This window comes from Perissodus microlepis, chromosome 14 (genome assembly GCF_051167445.1).
Source record: "Perissodus microlepis isolate ML-2025 ecotype Zambia chromosome 14, ASM5116744v1, whole genome shotgun sequence".
Lineage (NCBI taxonomy): Eukaryota > Metazoa > Chordata > Actinopteri > Cichliformes > Cichlidae > Perissodus > Perissodus microlepis.
This window is the reverse complement of record NC_140474.1, coordinates 22,217,122-22,242,549: the sequence shown is the minus strand read 5'-3', so window position 1 is coordinate 22,242,549 and position 25,428 is coordinate 22,217,122. Positions and strand designations below refer to the sequence as shown.

Genomic DNA, 25,428 nt, shown 5'->3' with positions numbered 1-25,428 from the left:
GGTTTCAAATGACAACTGCCAGACTTTTAACTTTAGAGGGTCATCAGTTTGACCTGAACCACTTTTAGACCTTCTTGATTTTGACCTTGATTTGGTACTTTGAGATCCTAAGCACGACCCAACATCTGGCTATGGCTCTTAATCACTATCTGCAAAGTCTCCTTGTAGCTGTTTTTCAGCTCTTTTAACAATGAATGAGGAAAGTGAAGTACATGCATCTACATTGCGCTTTGTGTATGAATCTGCAGTTTGTATTTGGTGTATCCATCCATCCATCTTCTTCCGCTTTATCCGGGGCTGGGTCGCAGGGGGCAGCAGCCTAAGCAGAGAAGCCCAGACCTCCCTCTCCCCAGCCACCACCTCTAGCTTATCAGGGGGAACACCAAGGCATTCCCAGGCCAGTCGAGAGATATAATCTCTCCAGCGTGTCCTTTGGTGTATTTGTTCATAAATGGTTTGTACATCTCTGCAGGTGACATTATGTTGTTAATCACCTCATTCAATTCGCGCTCTGAAAGTTTCTCCTCTTGATCTCTTTACCCTTTTCAGTGTTCTTACTCTTTCACTTTTATAAACAGTCTGTAGTTAGAATAGAAGAATAATCCTTTAATTGTCCCACAAGGGGAAATTTTGTTGTAACAGCAGCCAGAAAGACACATATACAAACAAACAGTACACAGGACACAGAACAGAAACATACACATTTTTTTCTTACATATTTACATCAAGGACAATGGGTACTATAAACAGAGTACTGTACAATTATTAAATTAAATAAAATTAACTACAGATAAGAGGCAAACCCAGGTTGTAGTGCGAATCGGTTGATTAAATTATTGCAGTTACAGTGCAGATGTAAACATCTATGATTGTTGGGAGCAGTTTTGATTGTACAGTCTGACAGCTGCAGGGAGGAAGGACCTGCGGAAACGCTCCTTCGTGCATCTAGGATGCAGCAGTCTGTCACTGAAGGAGATCTGCAGTTCAGCAACATTTACATGCATGGGGTGGGAGGCTCTGTCCATCAGAGATGTTATTTTGGCCAGAGTCCTTCTGTCTCCCACCACCTGCACTGGGTCCAGGGTGCATCCCAGAACAAAGCTGGCCTTCCTGATGAGTTTATCCAACCTCTTCCTCTCAGCTGCCGATAAACTGCTGCTCCAACATACAACACAGTAAAAAATGACAGATGCCACCACAGAGTCATAGAAGGTCTTTAAAAGCACTCCCTGTACTCCAAATGACCTCAGCCGCCTCAGTAGGTAGAGTCTGCTCTGACCCTTCCTGTAAAGGGCATCAGTGTTGTGGCTCCAGTCCAGTTTATTATTCAGGTGAAAACCCAGGTACCTATAAGAGTCCACTATCTCAATGTTCACTCCCTGGATGTTCACCGGTGTCAGTGTGGTGAGTCTGCGTCTCCGGAAGTCCACCACCAACTCCTTGGTTTTCCCGGAGTTGATCAGCAGGTGGTTCTTCTGAAACCAGTCTAACAAGGTCCAGAGTCCACTGTCTGTACTCTGAGTCATCCTCACCTGTGATGAGGCCGACTATGGCAGAGTCGTCAGAGAACTTCTGTAGGTGGCAGCGTGGGGAGTTGATGGAGAAGTCTGCAGTGCAGAGGGTGAAGAGGAACGGTGCCAGCACAGTTCCCTGTGGGGCCCCCGTACTGCAGACCAGCATATCAGAGACACAGCCCTTTGTCCTCACATACTGAGGGCGTTCTGTGAGGTAGTCCAGTATCCACTTGGACATGTGGTGGTCCACTCCTGATAGCTCCAGCTTGTCTCTCAGAAGTCGTGGCTGGATGGTGTTGAAAGCACTGAAGAAATCAAAGAACATGATCCTCACAGTGCTTCCAGGCTTCTCCAGGTGAGTCGGAGCTTGGTGCAGGAGGTAGATGATGGCGTCCTCCACCCCAATGCCAGGCTAGTAAGAAAACTGCAGCGGATCCAATGAAGACCTCACCAGGGGGCGCAGATGGTTTAGAACCAACTCTCGAGGGTCTTCATCAGATGTGATGTCAGGGCTACCGGCCTGTAGCTGCTGAGGTCCTTGGGATGGGAGGTCTTTGGTACCGATACCACACAGGAGGTCTTCCACAGCTGTGGTACTTTCCCCAGGGACGATGCTGGGGGAGGGGTGGGTGGTTGATCAAACCTATTAAAATATTTATTTAGGTCATTCACCCACCCCAAGTCTCCTGCAGCCTGGGGGGTTGGTTTTTGTCCTGAGATTGTCTTCAGGCTGTTCCAAACCCCTCTGATGTTGTCCTGTTGCAGCTGCTCTTCCATCTTCCTCCTGTAGTTTTCATTTCCTTGCCTTATCTTCCATTTCAGCTTCTTCTGAACAACTCTCAGCTCCTGTTTGTCTCCAGATCTAAAGACTCTCTTCTTCTCCTTGAGGAGAGCCTTAATTTCAGGATTTATCCATGGCTTGTTGTTAGAAAAACACCGTACCTTTATGCTGGGTATGGTGTTGTCCACACAGAAGTTCATGTAATCCGTAATGCAGTCTATGATGCTGTTGAGGTCATCCTCCAGGGGGCTGCAGAGGTTGTCCCACACAGTAGAACGGAAACAGTCCCTCAGGGCCTCTTCAGTCTCTGCCGACCATTTCCTTACTGTGCGTTTCACAACTGGTTCTCTGTGTACTAGAGGTTTATACACAGGCTGGAGATGAACCAGGTTGTGATCTGAGCCCCCCAGGGGAGGGAGAGGTGATGAGTTGTATGCCTCCTTGGTGTTGGCATACAATAAGTCCAATGTTTTATTGTCTCTGGTGTGGCAGGTGACATACTGGGTGAAGGTGGGGAGAGTGGAGGACAGGGTGATGTGATTAAAGTCCCCAGAGATCAGGAAAAGGGCCTGAGGGTGCTGTGTTTGGAGTCTGCTGGTTACAGTGTGCAGGACCTCACAGGCTGCTGCAGCGTTAGCAGAGGGCGGGACATACACAGCTATCACAATAACGTGTGTAAACTCTCGCGGTACTCTCTAGCAGCTCAATGTCCTCACAGCATAGCGTCTCTTTGATAGATAAATGCCCAGAGTTACACCATCTATCTTTCACAAACACAGCCAGACCCCCTCCTCTCTTCTTTCCACTCTCCGTTGTTCTGTTGGCCCGGATCTGATGAAAACCATCCATGTTTACGCGTGAGTCCGGAGTTAGCGCAGTTAGCCACGACTCTGTGAAGCACATCAGGCTGCACTCCCTGTAGCTCCTCTGATGTCGGGTAAGAGCTGCCAGCTTGTCTACTTTATTGGGGAGAGATCTCACATTCCCCATAATAATAGATGGAATTGCTGGCCAGTACCTCCTAACTTTACTGCGACGCCCGATCCCGGCCCGAGTACCGCGTCTCTTCCTCCTCACCTCGCAGGGGATGTTGGCTTGCTCGGCGGTAGGCAGGGCAGCGGAGGCCCAGAGGGCTAACAGCTGATCCCTGCTGTAAACAATGGGAGGTCGGACCTCCACGCGCTCTCCGGACACAGATGCCATAAAAAATGTAATAAAGAACACAATTGTCCATAAAATTCTGAGCTCCATTGTGGGGGACAGCAGTCCACAATAGAAAAACAAAAACAAGAAACACAAGAACAACAAAGAAGCATATATTAAAGAGAAAAAAGGACTCGGTCAGGTCGGAGCTGCTGATGCTGGCTGCCAGCTCGGAGTGGTGCCGGAAGTTATATTATATATAGTTCTGTAATCTGCTCAGCAGTAAGCAGGAAGTGGTACAGCATATTGCTCTTCATGACCATTGTCAGCCATCTTGTGAGTCTAGTTAAATGTTAAAAGTTAAAAGTTTTGATTTCAAAATACTTCTTTAAATTTGTAACTTATACGTAACTTGAGTATTACTTTGGCATTACTGTTACTCTTTAGCTATAACGACTTTCATTCTTAATATATGTGTACTTTAACTTGAAGAACTTTGTAAACTTCACATGTAGTTTTACCTTAAGCAAACACACAAAACACTTTCATAAACTACAAAGCATCACTTTGAAGTACAGTAGAAATTAAGTAACCTTTGACAGATGTGTTATAGAAATTCACTGTGGATTTAAACCACTCTTACTGTACTTTTAACACTGCCCTTTGTTAATTTCCAATTTACTCCAGTTATATAATGTTGTTGCTATTGTGCTTGGCTGCTTGTGAGTGGTGAGCTTGTGTGATAGCGACCTCTTGTGTCGCACCACTGCACCGTCACTCACTGCTCTTCTTAATGAGCTTCTCACTGGCGCAGGCTGGGGCCAGTTTTCACTGCAACACCAAAACGACATCACAGGCACGGCTTCTTTTACTTATTGGACACCGTGAAAACTACAAACATAAACACAAAAGATTTAGGTTCTTTATTCCGCTGAAAGTAACACGTGTGCTTTAAGAAAATATTACCTCGTGGCCGCCTTCGGACGTTCTAGACAAATAATCTTATAGTCTTGTGCGCTCAAAACTAACATATAAAGTAATTTGAACACCATACATTACAAATTTGCAGACTATTACAACACAATTATAACAAATACCTTGTACAGCTAGTGGATGAACCGCAGGCCTCACAGCTTCTTATAATCACGCCCAAACCTCGCGATAATAGCGGGGCAACAAAAATTGTTGTCATACACAAGAGAAAACACACCTTAACAATATGGTCCAACAAAAATATTTTAACTGCAGGAACCTAAATATTAATCTCTTTTATACAAAAGCCATTTGAGTGACAATTACATTAATAATTAATTAAACGTGTTATTAAAAGAGGCTGACAGTATTACATAAGTCACAGAACTGAATAAAATTCTGTTCAACAGGGAACCTATTTTTGTGTCTTTGTCCTTCTCAACTTTATGAAGAACAAGTCTTACAGACAGCAGAGCGTTGAGGCCTTAGAATATGAGAACCAACACATGAGCATGAGATTTATTTTTTCCTAAATATAAAGCATAATTTAATTATTTATGTATATCACAGAATGAGGCAAAGGTAACTTCTTTGTTTTGTAAGTCTTTTATCGGTCTTAGATGTTTTACCTCAAATACACATGTGCAAAGGTTTGTCTCATGATTGTCATGTTGTCATTATCAACATTAAGAATACGTAGAGATTTAAGTTTTTATCACATTATTAAATTAGCACAGAATTGTGTATCAGACAATATAAGAGTTTGATCAAAAAGCTCCACAACTCCACTCACAAGTGGAGTGATCACCATCATGACTTCCATGCATCGATCTAAAAATAACAGCATCAAGCCCTAACTGTATGGTTGATCAAAAAGGAAAGCTTTAAGCCTAATCTTAAAATTAGAGAAGGTGTCTGTCTCCCTAATCCAAGCTGGGATCTGGTTCCACAGAACAGAACATAAAACTTTATGTAACCATGAATAATGTGTTTTGGAAACTAACTGCACAACAGGCAGCACTATTAGTTATCTCAGTCTCAGAGTAGCATTTCTAATTTTGATTGAAACTGTCAGAGAAAACGGCAGCCTCGAGCAAGCCAGGATATTAGTTTACAGAGGCTGTTAAAATTACATGTCTAACGTTAAAATGTTGGTGACACAATAATTTCATCCTAATGGTACTGACATATTCATAGTTAATGGTTAATGTTTGAGACAAAATATCAAGAGGTAGTCATGATTTTGCAAATATTCCACCTTGTAGTGCAGTTTGCACAAATTGTTTTAAAAATGCACTCACCCTACAAACATTACTGATGAGTCAAGATCTGCACAAATTGACAGAAACACTGAAGCAGCTACACATTTTATTCTTCTTGTCATGTATGTCCTATTTATCAGGTGACAGAAGAACCAACACAAAGCTCAGAGAGTAATGGTGATACAAGATCACAGGTGGAATTGGATGATGACTTGTTGGTTCATGACTGTATTTGAAGCACATGTGTGACTGCATGTATTTGGAATGTCTCACTGTTATTTATCAGGTGACAGAGGCAGCTCTGCCATGTTGTAGCACAGACAGAGGTGAAGATGCGAGGTCACAGGTGACTGACTGATGATTTGGTGCTATAGATTAACTAGTATTTATTATCATGACAATTGTTAGGCTCCCGATGTAAATTGATTCATTAGTGTACATTTGACAAAGAATCTGAATTGACGTGTCTCACTTTTTATATGGCACGAATCCATGTGTTATTTTATCAGGTGGCAATATGTCCTAGTGGAGTCAGATGGGAAGAGCCAGGGCCAAAGATGAGGCACATCAAGCACATAATAATAATTTTAATCTGAGGATAAAACGCATGTACTGAGGCTGAAAGAAGCTTCAGTGCTCTCAGAAGACTAAAAACATGGCTAAGGTCAACAATGACTCAAATGAGTTTAAACAATGCTGCTGTATGCCATGTCCACCAGGAGAGACTGGACAGTATAGATGTAAAACCAATATGCCAGCAGTTTATCTCAGTTAACGAGAGGAGAAGGCATGTGTTTGGCTCCTTCACATAGTGGACATTGAGTTGTTGTGTGGGGCACCAGTAGTCCATGTCTGTTGCTGTAACAGTAGTTCATGTTTAGAATAAAACATCCCAGCTCACTGATTTGATCGGGGCAATAGTGTGCCTAAAATGTTGCTTAATTTTGCCAAGAGATCTTTTACTTTATGGAAATCTTAGATGAGTAGTTTTATGGACAAAAATCACCAGGTCATTCAGTGTTCCCTTAGTGCTAATGTATCAGAGATGTTGGTGTACTATAACTGAAGTAATGTTGTTAAGTCCTTAAAGTCATATTCTTTTATTGTCATGACTGTATTTGAAGCTATTTTTATTTTTGTGTGATACCTGATTTATATGGAATATGGCTGAAGTAAACTAAAGTCTAAAATACTTTACATATATATATATATAATTATATATATAATTTATATATAATTTGTTTAATAGTAATGTAACATTATATAATTCACATATAAAACTATGAATTGTAATTTTAAATAGTTTAAAAGCATGTAGAATAGCATATGTAGGCAAATATATTTCTCTTTTTTTTTTATCAAGAAGCAAAGACAAAAAGGGAAAAAAAAGAAAAAGAAACAGGGCAGGGTTCAGCGGTTGAATCATCTGTCCCCACCAATGCCAAAACCAAATCTATGCCCTTGCTGCAGCCTGAGAGCAAAATGCTCTAATGGGGTGATATGGTACTATAAAATCATTAAGATAAGATGGGGTCTGGTTATTCAAGACCCTTGGATGTGATGAGAAGGATTTTAAGTTTTAAATTTGATTCAGGATTTAACAGGGAGCCAATGAAGAGAAGCCAATATAGGAGAAATATGCTCTCTCTTTCTAGTTCCTGTTAATAATCTTGTCACAGCATTTTGGATCGATGAAAACTTTTCAGGTAGGTTTTAGACTTCCTGATAATAACAAATTACAGTAGCCCAACCAAGATGTAATGAATGAAGTAATAAGTGTGTCAACTAGTTTTTTATTGTCACTATTTAATATTTATTTGATGCCCCCTACAGTTTATTTAAGGTGTCCTGTGTTAAATGGCTCCTGGTGGCGCCTCCTGGTCTTTGGATGACATCTGGGCTCCTCAGGTCTGAGGAGCTGAACAATCTGGCTTCTCAGTGCAAACACGCCCTACTGCTTTTCTTTGTTTTAATATTTGTGTTAGTTCTGGAGGTAGAGTTCTTTTATTATTAAATTAAAGTCTTGCTTTACTAGTCTCCTATACAGTTCTTTCCAGTATTCTTTTGAAAGAGATTTAGACACATCATTTTTTGTTATTTGTTGTCAGAAAGCATTATTCAGCTGTGCAACCATTGCTATCTTTTAGGCATACTGTGCAAGGTCAAAGGAGTCCAGACGCTTTTCTTTCCAAGCTTCTTAGACTACGGTGACCTGGATGACTGAGAACCTTCACAGAGATACTGTGCAAGCTACAGTTGTGAAGCTGTCCTTTGGTGACATCTGTAGGCAACACTGAGGAGGTGCAAACTAGTGTGTTTTCCACTAATTCAACCAGAGAAATTATGTCTAAGTCAGTTTGAGTTTGGGGCCAGAAACCTTAATGTTGTGTTTGTGTTATTACACTCTTACTTTTAATATTGACAAAGTATTTAATATTGTTACTCTGACAATTACATTAACAAAGTTACATTATCATAGTTATGTTAACATAAGAAGTTTTAGTAGTTGTAATACTATTTGCATTATTTACATTATATCCACAATGTTTTAAATTATAAAGGAAAATAGAAATACAAATTCAGATCAAATCATTGTAATTTTCTAAATGAAAATAACACACACATATATTAATTTATCATTCATCTATATGAAGTATACATTAAAAATGCACTTCCACAGCTAAGGTTTAAAAATTATTTGTTCGGCAGAAAGTTCTTTTTAAAATCTGATTATTTCAATGATGTCACCATGAATAAACAAACTATATTAACCTACAGCTGGCTGACTAAATCCCCTATCTGAGAAAAAAAAGGAAGGAATGCATTTCACGTTGGCTGTGCTGCAATATTTACACAATCTATAAACAAGAACTGATCAACTGTCACACAGCATCTGTGCAAGTGTCTTCACTGTGTGTAGATGTGTACATAGGAGCGTTACAAAAGATCACACCAAGGAAGCAACTAAAAGGTATGATAGAAACAACACATAATTTCTTATCAACATCTTTATTTGAAGTTTTTCAAAATCACATCAAGTATGAAAAACAATAGTGTCAGAAGATGACACTGAATGCCCATTTCATACATGAGGTGTCCAATATTTAACAATGAAAATCAAGCATAAACAGACCAACCATTCTGAATGACTGCAGACTTTCTCTTTCTTTTCTTTTTTTTGCTCAGTTCAGATCAAATATTATATTACAAACAATTTTTCTTCAAACTTCATGTGTAGCTAGGTTGGCTAAGCATTTGACCTTGACCTTCACTGTTAGTACCCAAGGTCAAAGTTGACCCAGAAAAATTATAGTATATATTGTTTCAAGGTCAAAGATCAGACATCAGTGTGTTGTTATAAAAGCAGGCTGATGTAGCATTTTATAATAAAACCAGCCCAGCACCAGCGTGACGCAACAGAAACGACATAAATTACCAAAGTTTTCGTATGACCACTTTCTTTCTGTGGGGATTTGTGTTCTCTGAAGCTCTTGTTCAATTCACTTCAATTTTTATTTAAATTTAAATAAAAATGTCGCACTGATTTCTTTCATCTACACAGTATCTCTTAAATGGAAACTTTCCTATATAGGAGTGATGCTGAAAATATAGTTCATGCTTGCATTTTTTTTGTAGGCTGGACTATTAATCCAAAACAGTGGCGCAAGAGCACTGACAGGAACAAGAAAAAGCGATAACAATCCTATAATATTACGTTTTTTCATTGACTCCCTGGTGAATCCAGCATTGTATTTAAAATCCTTCTCACTTATCTTGAAGAATCAGGCCCCAATCATATCTTAAAGGCCTCATAGTACCACATGAAGAACCACGACTCAGCTATCCTGCAGTGGGCTCAGATTGCTGTGCAACTCCTTCACTACTCACGTTCCTTAACTCCCCAAGTGTTTACATATCACTGCAGCATATAATTACATTTTCACCTTCTCTTTCCCTGTGCGTGTTTGTCCCTTTTGTCCTATACTGTCTTTTTCTTCTTTTCTCTTTCCTCTCACCCCCAACAGGCCACTGCAGATGGCAGCCCCTACCCAAACCTGGCCCTGCCAGAAACCTTTTTCCTGTTAAAAGAGAGTTTTCCCTTACACGTGGTGTTTTCTAGTGCTTTAAGGACCTTGCAGTATTAGGCCATGTTCACACTATGTTTTTGTTTGAAAATGCCTCTTTTTCTCTCCGTTTTGGCCTTCCGCCCACACTGAGGCTACGTCCACACGTACCCGGGTATTTTTGAAAACGCAGATTTTTCTATGCGTTTGCACCTTTCGTCCACACGTAAACGGCGTTTTCGGTCATTGAAAACTGAGATTTTTAAAAACTCCGGCCAGGGTGGATATTTTTGAAAACTCAGTTTTTGCATTTACGTGTGGACGAGAAAAACGGAGAAAACGCAGAAAACGCAGCGTCAAAGGTGTGCGCCTTTTTTGACGTCACACTGTGCGCCACGTTATTGTTTCGGTGAAATGAATTTCTACAATACTGTTACTGTTAATTGTACTCTCTGCAGTGTTTAAATGCTTACATATATACACACAGTTACTGTCCCTCCACACATATGACTCGGTTCTGCTTCTATGCCCCATCCTTGTTTACTATTTCCCACCGAGGCTTCTAGACTTCTGATTGGTCTACACGGTTAGGAATATATCGCCACCTGTTGCTTTGGCATGTTCCTAGCAGCGTTTTCCTTCATTTCTGCATTTACGTGTGGACGGGATTATTTTTTAAAACGAAAACGGAAAATCTCAATTTTCAAAAATACCCGTGTACGTGTGGACGTAGCCTGAGACGGCGTTTTCTGTTAAGGAAAACGCAATGTTTTGAAAACGCTCTCCAAAGCGGATACATTTGAAAACGCAGTTTTCACGTCGCAGTGTGGACAGTGAACCCGGAGCCTTTTTGAAAACGATGACACATTTTAGTCATGTGATGCAGTCATGTGACCAATTAAAATAAGATAGCAGAGGGCATTATACAGCATTTGTTTTGTTTGCTCTCAGTTTTGACAGCCTTATTAAAGATTAATATCAGTTTGTACATGCTCCAGATAGCTTTTCTTCAATTTCTTTAATTCTCACTCGCTTTTGCAACTTTGTACTTTTGTTATACTCGCAGCAACAACTCCACCTCGTTGTTAGTCCATTTAAAAAACTCTGTGCTTTTCCTCAACATTTTTTTGCAACGTTTTAAAGAGCCGGAAAGTAAATAAATGGCAGACAGAAATGAGGTAGGTCAAATCGTCCTGCGTTTCATGTATGCGCAGGACTGGAATTTTTTGCCGTTTCAATGAGGGCGCACAACTCTGTGAAAACAACTGAAAACGATAGTGTGGACATGGAGCATTTTCAGACAAAAAGTGTGGACGTAGCAAAAGCACCTTGAGGTGACTGTTATTGTGAACTGGGGTTATATAAATAACTCTAAATTGAACTGAATAGTGTTAAAAGAAAAAAAAAGTCACAGCCATGAAAGTAAACAGATAAAAGTTCAGTAAACTTGGTTTATGTTCTTCATAATGATACTAAAATATTTTATGGCTAAACTTGTGAAATGAGGTTAGGACATGACCTTTGAACACTTAATAGTTGACATGCTACACTATTTTGATTGTCCTTTTCCATTTTGTTCTTCATATCTTTCATGGCACAGTTTTTGCAGATCAGAGACCTGTTGTAACAAATAGTAAAGAAGCGTAAATTAACCACAGATCACACCAGAAATGCATTTTTCTAGTCATAAATGAACATATATCCTTAACTAGAAATCAAAATCCACACAAACACACATGCACACGCAACAATACAGTCTTTAAAGACAAATGAGAGCAGAAACATACCCCTCCGACAGCCCATTATTGCACGTTTCCTGGACATTTTCACCTTTCTTCACTTTTTCCTGACTGAAAATTTGCAAAAACTGTATTACTTCAATAGTTAGATAATAATGAATGATGTAGGATCTTTTTATTAATAACAAGTAATAAACAACAATGAAAACACCTCACTACAAATGACATTTGGAACTTGTAATAAAGTGATTATCAGTGTTGTAGGGCTCAGTATAACTCCTGGAAATGTTTAAAGTTAAGCATGTTTTATGTCCTGTGAGGACCATAATAGCTTTTAATTAACCCCAAAACACAAGCTTATGTCTTGATTTTAAATAGCATATGTTATTGGACTCAATTATTAAATCAATCAAACTATTCAAATTATATATCATATTAAATATATTAAATATTTAAAAAAATCTAATGTGAAGTTATCCTAGCTCATTATTCTCTATACACACTTACTGTGGTCCTTTCAATATGGAAAAAAACCTAAGAAATGTCTACATCTGTACTCGTGTGTTGATTTTCATACTTTAAGACTTCAAACTTCTGGTCTTTGTAAGACTTCTTCCCCGTAGTTAAATAAAGGAGGACAATGTCGCAGAAGAAGGTTCCCTGTTGAAAAGAATTGTATTCAATTCTGTGATATATAAAAAAAAAAAAATGCTGTTCAATTCATTTAATATCATGTTGATTTAATTATTAATGATACTCACAGCTCCCATCACAGCCAGCCCTGAACCAATATTGACAACCAAGGGGACTATGGCAAACTTTCCAGCCTGTGGAGGAGATCAGAAACCCAAGAGATGTTTTTAAATAGGAGTTTATTACAATTTATTTTTGTTCAAAGAGCAAAGACTGCAGTGCTCTTTTCAAATCATTCCTTTTTTCTTTTTTTTTTCACCAGTCCCGTTTGGTTCTTTTGCCATCAGAATTATTGTCTAAAGGCAAAGAAAGATGCCCAACAGATTTACTTTACCAAATGGACCACCAGCCTTGTCGTATTGGTCTATTTGATTCACTTTTGCTTTTATTGTTTATTTTATTTTATTTTCACTTGCTACACATGGGACAGACATGACTGGCGGAAAGAAAAGGGAGAAAGAAAGAGGGAAAGAAAAACAGTGGGGAAGAGGAACGGTGAGAAAGGGCAAAAAACAAAAACCAACAAAACAAACGAACAAAAAATACATATATCAATCACCTGGATCACCTGTTGAGAAAGAAAAAAGAGAAAAAGAGCAAAAAAAAAAAAAAGAAAGCAATATAATAAACAACATCATCGCGATGATCTATGTGAATATAACAGTAAATACTAAATATTGAATATTATTGTGCAGCACGTAGGATCGACAGCGCACGGTGTGCTTTGAGGTAGGAGCCAAAAAGGGTGTAGTTTGTGTCTGTGAGCACCCGTGTGTACACCTGTGAGCATGAGCGCGCTTGTATTTAAAAGGTTCCTTCATGTAATGATCTGCTAGAGGGTGTGGGGGGGGGGCCACAGCCCCGTCCTCCAGGGCATGAAGCAGGTATGGAGGAGGTCAAGGCTCCAGACATCCAGAGGCCCTCAGAGCACAAGAGACCAAGGAAGACCAACAGAGGAGCAGCCGTGCCACTCTCCCGGAAAGAGCTGAGGAGAGCCCCAGATGAGGGGTCACGAGATGCCAAGGGCGCCCCACCAACGAAGGGGCCCGAGCGAGCCCCAGGCTCCAGGCCCCGACAAGCAGCCACCAGGAGTGAGCCGGTGCGTACCTGGACGCCCATCCCCGGACACAAAAAAACCACCAATGCACCGATGTCTGAGGGCGTCTGCCACTGGCAGGGGGAGTGGCGGGGGGAGATAGGCCTCCATACCTTTGAGGGCCTGAGATGTCCCTAGAGAGGTGGCGTCTGATACCCGACCTGACATATAGACACAGACAAACAGGCACACACAGATACAAACATCCATTCCCACCCTCATGCTCTCATATGCAATTACTCAGCACTCACCCAACGTGGAGACAGACATAAATAGACACTGTACACACAATCACACTCCCCAAGCGTACTCTATACCCCAGGTCCAGGTACCCTTGCCCCTGGAGAGGGAAACTGCACCCAGACCCAGGTAGTGTTATCCACTTCCCTGGGGTGGAGAGAAGCGTGTAGCGTGCGCACCCCCAAGGTCCTATATGTATGTGTTATGAGAGTGTGAGTAATGTGAATGTCTAAGTTGTGGGATAAAATTGAGGCACAGGCAGCCAGGAGGGGACAGAGGGAAGGTGTGTCACCTTCCCTGCACCCTGGTGACACACCTTTACCCCAAGGCCCTGCATGTGTGGGTGATTGTGGTGGAGCAGGAAGAGGGAGGCAGCTGGAGATGGGGAGGGAAGGAAGGGAGGGGCAAGTGGCCGAGTGGCGAGTGGCTCCCCTCGCCAGCTCCCCCGCTGACCCCAGTAGGCACCCCCATACTCTGCAACCCACCAGGGAAAGGGGGCCCAGGCCCATCCAGACTGGGGCCCAGTTCAGCAGCGCCGCCCGGCCCCACAGAGCCCGGGACAGCCCACCCGACCCCACCACAGAGAAAACTGCACCCACCCCGTCATCCACTCATCTTCCAGACTACACAAGACAATAGACACCCAGGCTGAGTTCTTCCTCCACCTCTCCTGTATCTCCCCCACCTGCAGAGTGAGTGCCTGGAGAGAGGAGACCTCCTGCAAGATATAACAGCCTCCCCCACCAGTTGAAGAGCCCCTCAGGTGGCTCGATGTACTGGCGGAACCCTGCGCCAGGGCTGAGCCCCCATACACCCACCCACCCACAACCCCGGCGACATACCAACCAGGACCCAAGGCCCAGCCAGGGCCCCAGCCCGGAGACGGAGCACCCCCAGAACCCCACGCCCGCCCCGGACCCACCCAGGGGCAGCCAGGCTACCAGGTCAGTAACCCACGTCCATCAGCACAGACCCTCCCTTAGCCCCGCTGCATGCAGCCACGAGGAAACCATCACCTAAGAGCCAACAGAGCCCTTAACAGGCCATGACCGCAACCCCAGGTTGAGCCCTCCAAGGAAGACGCCCCTGGGGAATCCCCCGACGCCCCAAGCCTGTCCCTACCCCATACCAATCATAACAGCGAAGGTGGGACCAAACTATAACCCCCCACCCCCACTAGGTGATGGAGTTGATCAAAGGAGCCCAGAGCAATTGATCTGATGTGGTGGCAGAGGCTGTATCAAGACGAATGTAATCTATTAGATAATTTCTATATTGGTTAGAATTAAGATTATTTTTATTTTCCCAGTTCATGAGGACTGTTTTCTTGGCTATGCATAGGGCAGTGAAAAAAGTTAAGTTAACTGATAAATCCGCTTCCCATTTTGCAATAGGAAGTGATATTGATTCATCTGTTTTAGAAAGCATTCTGTATATTTTGGAGAGTAATTTTGGGGTTTTACGAGTAAGAAATTGTACCGCACTCGATGGTGTTTGTAGTTCAACTTGACGGGGTTTAAATTTCTTTTTTTACTATGGATTTAATTTGTTGATATTCTAAAAATCTTTTCTTGTTGATCCCATATTGTATAACTAGTCTGTCAAATGGAATAAATTCTGTTCCTTCTAATATATGTTCTAAGTATTTGATTCCTTTACCACTCCAATCTGGAAAGTTTATCATATTGTTTTGTAACATGTCAGGGTTATTCCAGATAGGCATACGTTTGCATGGGATTAATGAAGACTCCGTCAATTTTAGAAACTCCCACCATGCTGTCAGAGAAGAGCTGATGTTGATGCTTTTAAAGCATTCATGTTGTTGGATGTCTGAGCTGATAAATGGTAGATCTGAAATCTCTAGATTATTGCAAAGTGCCTGTTCTACATCTAGCCAAGGTTCATCTAAGAGGGTATGTTTTAGCCATCCTGAGATAAATTGAAGCCTGTTGGCTAAGAAGTAGTGCTGAAAGTTAGGTAATTCTAATCCTCCTTTATCCTTGGTTCTTTGTAGTGTTTTTAAGCTTATACATGGGGGTTTATCTTTCCAAAGGAATTTGGACATATATGAATCTAGAGATCTGAACCAATCTTATGGTGGTTTAGTTGGGATCATTGAGAATAAATAATTTATTTTTGGTAAGACCATCATTTTTATAGCGGCAACCCTTCCCATGAGTGATATGGGTAGACATTTCCATCTAGCCAGATCACCTTCTACTTTCTTTAAAAGTGGGATATGGTTTAATTTGGTTAGATCTGCAAGCTTGGGAGAAACATTAATACCTAAATATTTTATATTTCCAGTTTGCAGTGGTGTAGAAGAAGAATTATGGAAGGAGCAATTAATCAGAAGGACTGTAGATTTTGACCAGTTAATTGAGTAATCTGATATTCTTGCAAAAGAGTTTATCAATGCAATTACCCCAGAGAGATTGGTTTGTGAGTTTTGGAGAAAAAGTAACACATCATCCACATAAAGGCTGATTTTATGTTCCACGTTCTTGCATTTTATGCCCTTAATTACTGTATTCTGTCTAATTGTCAAATCATTCCTAATAACCCCTCTCCTAAGAAGATAGGATACTACTACTAATAATAATGGTATTTTTGCATTGGTGTTATATGTATTGGCTTTATTACATAAATTATCTTATTGTAATGCATTGGCACCATTTATGCATTCATTCTGTCACTGATGCATTTTACATACCTTCCCATATACCAGGATATGAAATCGTATGCCATAAACTTTGTATAGAGATCGATAGCTTTCACCAGCAGCATTTTTAAAGTATCGTGCATGTCTGTTGGAGAAGAAAACAAAAACATAAAAAAATAAAATAAAGATAAACATAAATAACCTTTAGGTAATTTAGAATGGTTATGGTTCTTTATTCCTTTCATAAGTTGTAAAGATGATTACATGTCTGTGCACCATGCCAACAAAGATGCTCTGCAGTGAGCCTCACCTGAAGTTAAATCCTGTTGCGATGCTCTTGTTGGAGACAGTGGCATCCAGGCGAGTGAACTGGTACTCTGGATTACAGTGAGAGGTGCCTTTGTCAAGGTCACAGTCCCACTGTATCACAATGCCAATAGCGCCACCCTAACAAAACAGCGAAAACATGCTTATTCTAAGATTTTTATTTTTATACATGTATTCAAATTTGGATACCTGTATGCATTCCATTAGTGGTGTTTTACCTGCGTTCATTCACAGCTGTATAGAAAACATTTGTTAAACATTAGCTACATCCTGCTAGTACCAGATCAGACCCCTTTAATCCTTCAGAACACGAAGAACTAATTCTTCATGTCACTGAACATTCCACAGAGAACAGTCCACATGACATGACAGAACCACACAGTTGTCAGCTGCACATCAAGGAAATTAATTTCCCATTTCACCACATTCCACAGGTTCTCTGTTACCTCTTGTGACTGGAGGCCATTATAGTTAAGTGAGCTCATTGTCATGTTCAAAAACAGTTTGAGATCAGGTTTTGTCAGAGTTTTGTGACATGGTGCGTTATCCTGCTGGAAGAAGCTGTCAGAAAATGGGTACACTGTGGCTATCAAGGAATAGAACTACAGAAAGTAATCTAAATGCATTGACTTGGTGCATTGTAATTGGCTAATTAGATATTCCACTTAATGATCCCAAATCATTAAGTGGAATGATTTGGGACAGTTGAACAGTTGTACCTAATGAAGTAGGAAACATGAGAAACTTTGTTCAGTGGGACATGTTTCGGTTGTCTCACAATTTCTCCCAAGAACAATGAGCAAAGCTCATGACTAATAACAGTAACTAAAAAAACCTTTAAGTCATGGATTCAGTCATCATAATTATTTTGGGGTATAAACTCTGTGAAAAATACAATGTAATACTAACAAGTGTGGCCATGTCTTGAAAGTTGCATCCAGCTCTTCTCGTAATGTCTCCCAGGCGAAAGATGGGGCAGTAGGGGTATTGTTTCTCATCATATCTGCATTTCTTCAAGTAGGATTGATCAGTTGTTTCGAGGATGTTGGACCTCAGAGTTAAGAAAAACACATATTTATGGATGTGAACTGCTTATTGCACACAGCAATATCCAGCTAGTCATAAAGTATAAGGAGATATTGTTGTAAATGTTAAAGAGCACTTACTTTGAAAATGAGAATTTAGGAAACTGGATGAAATTCTTGATGTAAATGGTGAACTTTTCAGCATTTTTGAGCAAAGGCTTTCTGTGAAAACAAAATGTTAAGTAAATATATTTTTTTGTGAATAAATGTATAAGAAAACAATTAAAACAAATCAAAGTCAAACCTTCCTATAGCAGATATAGAGGGATTGTGATTGAATTGCTGAGTGGGAAATGAACCCATCTATGTCCCAGTGCTGTTTAATGTGAGCTGATATAATACCATTATAAGACTGGGTCATGAAGCTGAGTGTCTCAGTGTAGGACATCCTTAGTTTAGATTTAGTGCCAAACCTGTTGTGCTGACCTGATAAATGACAACTACACATGATTTGCCTGAATGTTTGTGCATGTTAGTGCAGAGAGAAAGGAGGATCGGTCATTTCAAATTTGTCCTCACTGTGGTTTGATGTTTTTTTCAGTTGGACACCAGCCAAAGATTTCACAGGTCCCATTGGAGTTTTCATTGTTTCTTATGCATTTGCCGCTCGTGACTCCTTTAGACAACGGACAAAAAAACCCCCCAAAAGTTTAAAAACATCTAGATGATCATGTGAAAAGAGTTTCTGATTCAGACATGTTTCACAATACTGATTTAATATCAGGATGCTTCTTTCTCACCATGACCAGACTCCACCATCTTTCCCTTTTTACAGTCCTCGTCAACACTACAGTGGGCATTAAGCACTTTGTGGCTCTGAGAACAAAAAAAGGACAGCGGCAATGTAAAAAAAAACAAAAAAAAACACAACACAGAATCAAGTGTGATATAGTATATTGAACTAAATGATAAATACATATGTAAATGTAAGTCAAAAATAAGGGATACAAAGTCAGAATTTACAAATATAACACAAAAAGTAAATTTCAGTATATTTAAAGCAGTCAGAACTTGTTAGCATCCAAGAATATCTTAATCTAAAATAGAAGATTTCTGTATTCTAGCAACATGGTGAATATGAAAGTCAATGAAGCCAAGGGTGTTAAATGGATGCATGTCTGTGCTTTTTCTATTTTACTAGAACTCAACCGTTAAAAATGGCACATGCTGCATGATACCAAAAGGCTCCCCTGCAAGTGTCAGACCCTGCTCTTGGTTTCAGTCAATATTTATAAGAGCACATTTTTATGGCTGTTTGTTTGGCTCTTCTTCTTAGCTGATGGCTATCAGTCAGGCAACCCAGAGAGTCTTCTGGGTTTACATACTGTATATTGTGAGCTGAAAATAAATCATGAATACTGACACACACACACTCATATGATGATGATGGAGGTGACAAAATGGGTTAAGAGGTGTGAGGAAAACACTTCTCTGCTACCGTGCAAACAATATGTTACCATGCAGGAGAGGAATTACAGGTCAGCCACAAACCAATGTGTATAACTTTAAACACATCACGCTATTGTCAGGTGGGCCATGAAGCACTGGAGGAAGCCTCCACCGTTATATTCACATGCAGAGTGATAAAGTAGTTTCATAAAATATAATTCTTCCACATTCTGGCACTTTATGGTGTTACCTATCTCATGTAATCACTTATTGAGAAAAAGTTTTTTCCTGTAAGTAAATGACAAAATGAAACAAATCCCTAAATAAATAGTGGATACTCTCCTTAGAGTTAACATCATTTACTTGCAACACAGTATGACACACTTTATCTGACCTGTACTTGCAAGAGGAAACTGTCTGTGGTGTGGTGCATGCTAGAAAAATTGGGCTGGCAGGTGAAAGGTTAAAGTGAAAGTGAAATCAACAGGAGAGGCAATATTTCCGTTGTCAGTAAAACAAGGGAATGTTAGAAGAATTGTTTTATTTGATGGCAAATGTTTCTTTGGGCCAGAGTCTGTAGAATGATCGGCAATTAAAACTGAGACAACGACCTGATCATCACCGCTGCCATTCATCAAATCTAAAAACAATGAAAACACCTCTTAGTGTGCCGTTTCATATAGTTAAAGTTAGAAATACCATCACTGTGGTCTATTATCCCCAGTCAGTGATTTAAAGTGAAAACAAAATGTTCTCACCTCAGCACAGTAACCCATCTTCTGGTTTGGTGTCTCTAAGAAGCTGGTTACAACAAACAGAACATCTTCACCCTGAATGACACAAAGAAAATAACAGACAAGATGTCAAAGTCTCATCAGCAGTGCATGGCTTTAATCTAGTTTGAAATATTAAAAGTGTTCTCACCTGTGGGGGGATGACATACTCCTCAGGTCCCCACACAAGCAGACCAGATTCACTGGTGTTGGTCACCGTAGTTCCCTTCACTTTAGTTATGATAGAACTCTGGATGGCATCATCTATCTCCTGGTAGCCTTGCTTGACTATGAAAACCCACCTTTAAATCAAAGCAGAACTACCCAGTGTTCTCGCAGGTCTTTGGTAAAAGCTTTGGTGCAAACCTTATGCAAATATTTTATATGCTTTTGCCTTTTTCAACTGTCTTTTGTGACATACAGTATGCAGTGAGGGGTGATACTGCTAGTCAGGTGTATCAAAGTGGTTGGCTTAGTGGGACTCTCTAACCTTGCAAGGCCTGGAATGAAGAGTTTGTTTTTTTGTTTACATTTTTATTATTATTAATTAATTAGTTCCATAAGTAAATTGCCCAAATGAACTGGCTGTGTGACTGAACTTTGATTTCAACATATTGTGGAGGCTCAGGGGTCCTTTCATCTCTTAAAAAGAACCAAAATGGTTTAGTCCACACTGCGATTTACATTGTTCGCATAGGCAGAATAAAATACTTTAGCATATTTAGCAGATAGGAGATTATACTGAAAGCTTACAAATACTAACCTCAAGTAAAATTTGGGCTTATTGAATGTGGGACCAGTGGTTCTCAGAGGACGTGCTGTGAGACAATGAGAACGTTCGGAGGACTTTCCGAATGTTTCCTGACTCTGTGTTTGCAAGGGGCACTTTAAACCACGGCCAGCTACTGGCTCTGCGATTGTACCTGTTCTCCAGGGCAATGAACTTGGTGTAGTTTAGTTATCGCTTCTCACTTTCTGCTTTATTTTGATAGTTAATTGTCCCTTGTGCTTTTCATTTAGTTTTGCTTCGCCTTCTCACATCCTCCGTGATTTAGTTCAACTATATCTACTTCCCCGATTGCCCTTCGGTGTTTATAGAAAATGCCATCTTCCTGTCTCATCTGTCCCATCAGTCTCCTGGTCCCGGTTTGTTCCCATGCCTCAGTTTAGTTTCTTCTCTTAGGGTTCTGTTTTGCCTTTTGGACTTTTTACAACAGCCAAATAAAGCAGATTGTTTTGTTGCTAACCCCTGCCTGTGTTTGTATTTACATCACACTCAAAACAGTCTCCCAAATCAGCAAACTGTGACAATATACAAGTAGTCTCAGCGACCCTCTTCCATGTTGACCCACATCTCTGACGAATGTTTTAAAGGAATAAGTTAGCCAGCGGCTGTACACGACAATCAGTGGGTATTGTTGGGGTGGCCAGTAATGAGCAGTTCATATGCCATGTTCAATGATAAAGGTTTTCCACAAAGTCTGCACAGTTTGAAATCTCCCCACATTTGCAATCCTCAAAAATGATTCCTAATAATACTTTTTAGTTGCCACTAAACGATCTCACCTTGTGTCACATCATTTGGAGAAGGACCTGCTGTTTCATTGTGTTCAGCTGTCCTCATTAACACTGTGTCACATCTGATATTAACAGCAGCTCATAGCCAAATCATTTCTTAGTCACATTTGTGTGCTTTTCATATTCTTCTTTATTTGAGGTAAGACCACAGTAACAGTGTGCATTAGCAGTAACCTAATATCTTAGCTGTGAAAGTGGTCTAACCCATTTTTCTAATTTTGCTAAGGGATAAAGGCAACATCAAAGCCTCCACTATTAATACAAACAAAGTTTTGATTAAAGTCCCCCCCCCACCCTGAGTGGGTAGCCCCCCTTTTCCTCCCACTATAACAGGGACTCTCTGATCTTTGTGCTGATAACATTAAAGGAATCCTAACAGATCGTGGTTCAAACACTGCACGTCATAAACCTAATATAATCTGACGCATTTTCACACACCAAAAGATTTAAACTCAGTTATAAAGATAACTGTTTTGTAAAAATTGTTTTGTGTAGACTTATATGCACAGTTCTCTACATTCTACCCACATGAACGCTAAAGATTACTGTGTGCGGTTTTCGGCTGCCATCGGTAAGCCAGGAATAGACCCCTTGTGTTCCGTTTTCCGCCCCTGTTGTGTCCCAGGCAACACCTTTGAATTGTGTCGGGTAAAGCGAGACGCTGAACCGCATGCCACAAGTGCGCATAGGTTCAGGCAAAAAAATAAATAAAAATAAATAGTGAAAGAGAAACGTTCATGTGGTATTTGCTCAAACGCACAGGTCAAGATTCTGACATTTTAAGCATTTTATTTTTAATTTTGCTTACTTCTTTAAAGTATAAAATAAGCGTGTAACGTGCGAATAGTCTACTATTCAATACAATAAATGAACCGCTCATTCAAAAATTAATATTTTTTGTTTGTTTGTTTTATTCTGTTTACCAAACGATATGCTACAGACAAAGCCCAAATGTTATTATATTTGTTCAGTGACTTATTTTAAGTTAACCCGTTAAGTAATAACATGTACAGTGCAGGAAATTATACGTGGTAATAATGCACTCACCCTATTATGTAACCAATGACAGATAACTGAAAAAGTCTGTGCAACACTCCGACTGCCTTATTTTTTGTATCAATGTATTTTTCTGTTTTGTAGTTCAGTAAGGAGTTGATCGCGACCGTGGCCATCACGCAGCTCTTAGTCTGCAGTTTGATGTCAGTGTTAAAACGAAACTTGATTGTAATGGAAAGATTCGATGCGAGCTCTTACAGCAAACACCGCGTGGGAGGCGAAAACACATCTCATTGCACAACCACCGCCAAGCGTACATTAGCCACAATATGTATTTAGGTATTACTGTTGGACTTCCCTAGTATCAAAGGCAAGGCAGAATGGAAAAGGTAAAAGAACATCAACACGCAACAATTAACTGTAAAAGCAGATTAAGCAAGGAAAAACAGGAAAGGGTCTCCTATAAAATGCCTGATTAAAATCTGTATTCATTGTTACGTTTGTTAATCCAGTTACTTGTTTTTAAACTGCATGGCAAATAGATTTGTTATTTTTTTTAAATTTACTTATTTATTTTAATCCAATTCCAATCCAATTTTATTTATAAAGCACTTTAAAATACCCAGCACAGGAACAAAGTGCTGTACAGAAAATAAGTTAAAACAATAGAAAAACAGAAAACAGCAAAATAAATAAATAAAACATAAAATTAAAACAGCCCTACATTAAAACAAAAACAAGATAAAACAGCACTGAATCACCTAAAAACAACTGAAATAAAAATAAAAATAAAAACCAACATCTCACGTGGTGTCAAAGGCCAGGGTAAAGAGGTGGGTTTTCAAGAGTGACAAATAAAGAACTGGCCTGTCTAATCTCTAAAGGAAGCTCGTTCCACAGTTTTGGAGCTGCTACAGCAAAAGCACGATCTCCTCTAAGTTTACGCCCAGTCCTGGGTATCTTCAGGAGCAGCTGATCAGCTGACCTGAGAGCGGGTGGGTGTATAAGGCTGTAGCAGCTCAGAGAGATAAGATGGGGCTAGGCCATGGAGAGCATTAAAAGTAAATAAAAGAATTTTAAAATGAATCCTAAAAGAAATGGGCAGCCAGTGAAGTGAAGCTAAAACAGGGGAAATGTGCTCAAACTTTCGAGTGCCAGTTAAAAGACGAGCTGCGGCATTTTGCACCCTCTGTAGATGACTAATATATGATGCGCTGACCCCAATATAAAGTACATTACAGTAATCCAGCCGAGTGCTAACAAAGGCGTGGATCACTGTCTCAAAGTGCTGCCGTGAAAGAATTGCCTTTATTTTTGCCAGCTGCCTGAGGTGAAAGAAGCTAGATTTTACCACTGCCTTAATTTGATTGTTAAACTTCAGATCACAGTCCACTTTGACCCCCAGGTTTGTGACAGTTGGCTTAACATACTGGGCCAGGGAATCTACATACACATTGGGGGTCTCAGTGGGGCTACCAAAAACTATCACCTCTGTCTTTTTATCATTGAATTTTAAAAAGTTAACAGACATCCAAGCCTTAATGTCATCGAGACACTGAAGTAATGGCTGTGTAAGGCATCTGCCTTTTTTCTTTAGAGGGACATAGATCTGACAGTCATCAGCATAAAAGTGGAAAGCAATGCCGTGCTTTCTCAGTACAGAACCAAGAGGAAGCAGATATAAAGAGAAGAGGAGGGGGCCTAGAACTGAGCCCTGTGGGACACCACACAAGAGGGGAGCGGAGGACGACACATAGTCACCGAGGCTGACACAAAAAGTTCGCCCCGCCAAGTAGGACCTGAACCACTCCAGTGCTGTGCCCCTAATGCCCACCCAGTGCTCCAAACGAGAGAATAAAATGGCATAATCCACGGTATCAAACGCAGCTGTCAAATCTAAAAGCACAAGAACAACACAGTCCCCAGCATCAGTCGCTAAAAATATGTCATTAAAAACTTTTAAAAGGGCTGATTCAGTGCTATGAAAGGGTTTAAAACCAGATTGGAAAACCTCTAACACATTTTGCTTTTCCAGGAAGGCCATTATTTGGCTGTAAACTACCTTTTCAAGAATTTTGGAAAGAAAAGGTAGTTTGGAGATAGGCCTGTAATTTGCAAGAACCGTTGGATCAAGAGCAGGTTTTTTAATCAGGGGTTTGACTACTGCATGTTTAAAATCTTTAGGGACAACACCTGACATCAGACTATGGTTTACCAGCTCAAGAACCAAAGGACCAACTGTAGGTAACACCCCTTTTAAAAGTCGAGGAGGGACAGCATCATTTGGAGACCCTGCAGGCTTAAGATGACCAACAGTCTCCTTTAAAAAGGACAGAGTCACAGGCTCAAACCTGTCAAAGACAGCAGAGCAGGAAACAGAGACTGAGAGGTCATGAGCACAGGGAGAGATTTGAGCCCTTGTGGAGGAGACCTTCTCAATAAAAAAGTGTAAAACATTTTCACAGGCTTCTGATGAGGGCTCGATACAGTCAGTATATGATGGATTAAGAACAGAGTTAATAGTTTTAAATAAAACACGGCAGTTTGACAAAAATAATGTCAGATAAGTGTTTTCTTTTGGCATCTTTTACAGTTCTTTGATATTGACGCCAACAGTCCTTCAGCATCTGGAATGACACTTGTAGTTTGTCCTTTTTCACTTGCGCTCAGCTCGACGGCAATCGCGTCTGACAGCTCGGGTCATGTCGTTCAGCCAGGGCTCAGATTTAGTTTTAGGCAGTCTGGTTTTTAATGGAGCCACAGTGTCCAAATAGGCACTGACGTTGTGTTGTTTTTAAGCCCCCCCCCCCTTAACTGCTTTTCTGTTTATTTAATTTGTAATGTAATCACTTATAATCCCGCCTTAATCGCCCATTAAAATATAAAATTGAAATGCTTTGGATTGTAAACAGTTAATTTGTCGTGATACTAGATTGTAACTACAGATATTTGGTTGGAAATTACTCACAGGTAAAGTTCAAAAATTAAAATTGCATTTAACAAAACCTGCGATTTGTTTTCATCATGACAAATCTGCCTCTGCAATACTGTTCAGATCTATTTTAACAAATCCCTGTCTTAATAATAATCAATAAAATGAGAAAAGAAACACAT

General features: G+C 40.3%; 1 protein-coding gene across 1 annotated transcript; it reads right to left on the bottom strand.

The window, feature by feature from the left end:
* Window positions 1-8,754: 8,754 nt before the first annotated feature.
* Window positions 8,755-22,698, bottom strand: LOC146373931 (P2X purinoceptor 5-like). The gene is made up of 13 exons (XM_084951863.1): window positions 22,366-22,698; window positions 19,892-20,042; window positions 19,726-19,797; window positions 18,319-18,394; window positions 18,098-18,194; window positions 17,660-17,740; window positions 17,403-17,544; window positions 16,477-16,613; window positions 16,218-16,311; window positions 12,237-12,302; window positions 12,053-12,135; window positions 11,524-11,586; window positions 8,755-11,354 (listed from the first exon to the last, which is right to left on the bottom strand). The coding sequence occupies exons 1-13, from the start codon at window positions 22,488-22,490 to the stop codon at window positions 11,225-11,227; spliced, it is 1,317 nt and encodes a 438-aa protein (XP_084807989.1). The 5' UTR covers window positions 22,491-22,698; the 3' UTR covers window positions 8,755-11,224.
* Window positions 22,699-25,428: the final 2,730 nt, after the last annotated feature.

What these genes read in the sequence shown, in the direction of transcription:
- LOC146373931 (XM_084951863.1), bottom strand. Translation starts at nt 22,490, where the DNA reads ATGGCCACGGTCGCGATCAACTCCTTACTGAACTACAAAACAGAAAAA. An exon ending in AGTATGTCATCCCCCCACAG is followed by an intron (nt 19,798 to 19,891) that starts GTGAGAACACTT and finishes TGTGTCATTCAG; the next exon opens with GGTGAAGATGTTCTGTTTGT. An exon ending in TTCAAGACATGGCCACACTT is followed by an intron (nt 16,614 to 17,402) that starts GTTAGTATTACA and finishes CTGTTTTGTTAG; the next exon opens with GGTGGCGCTATTGGCATTGT.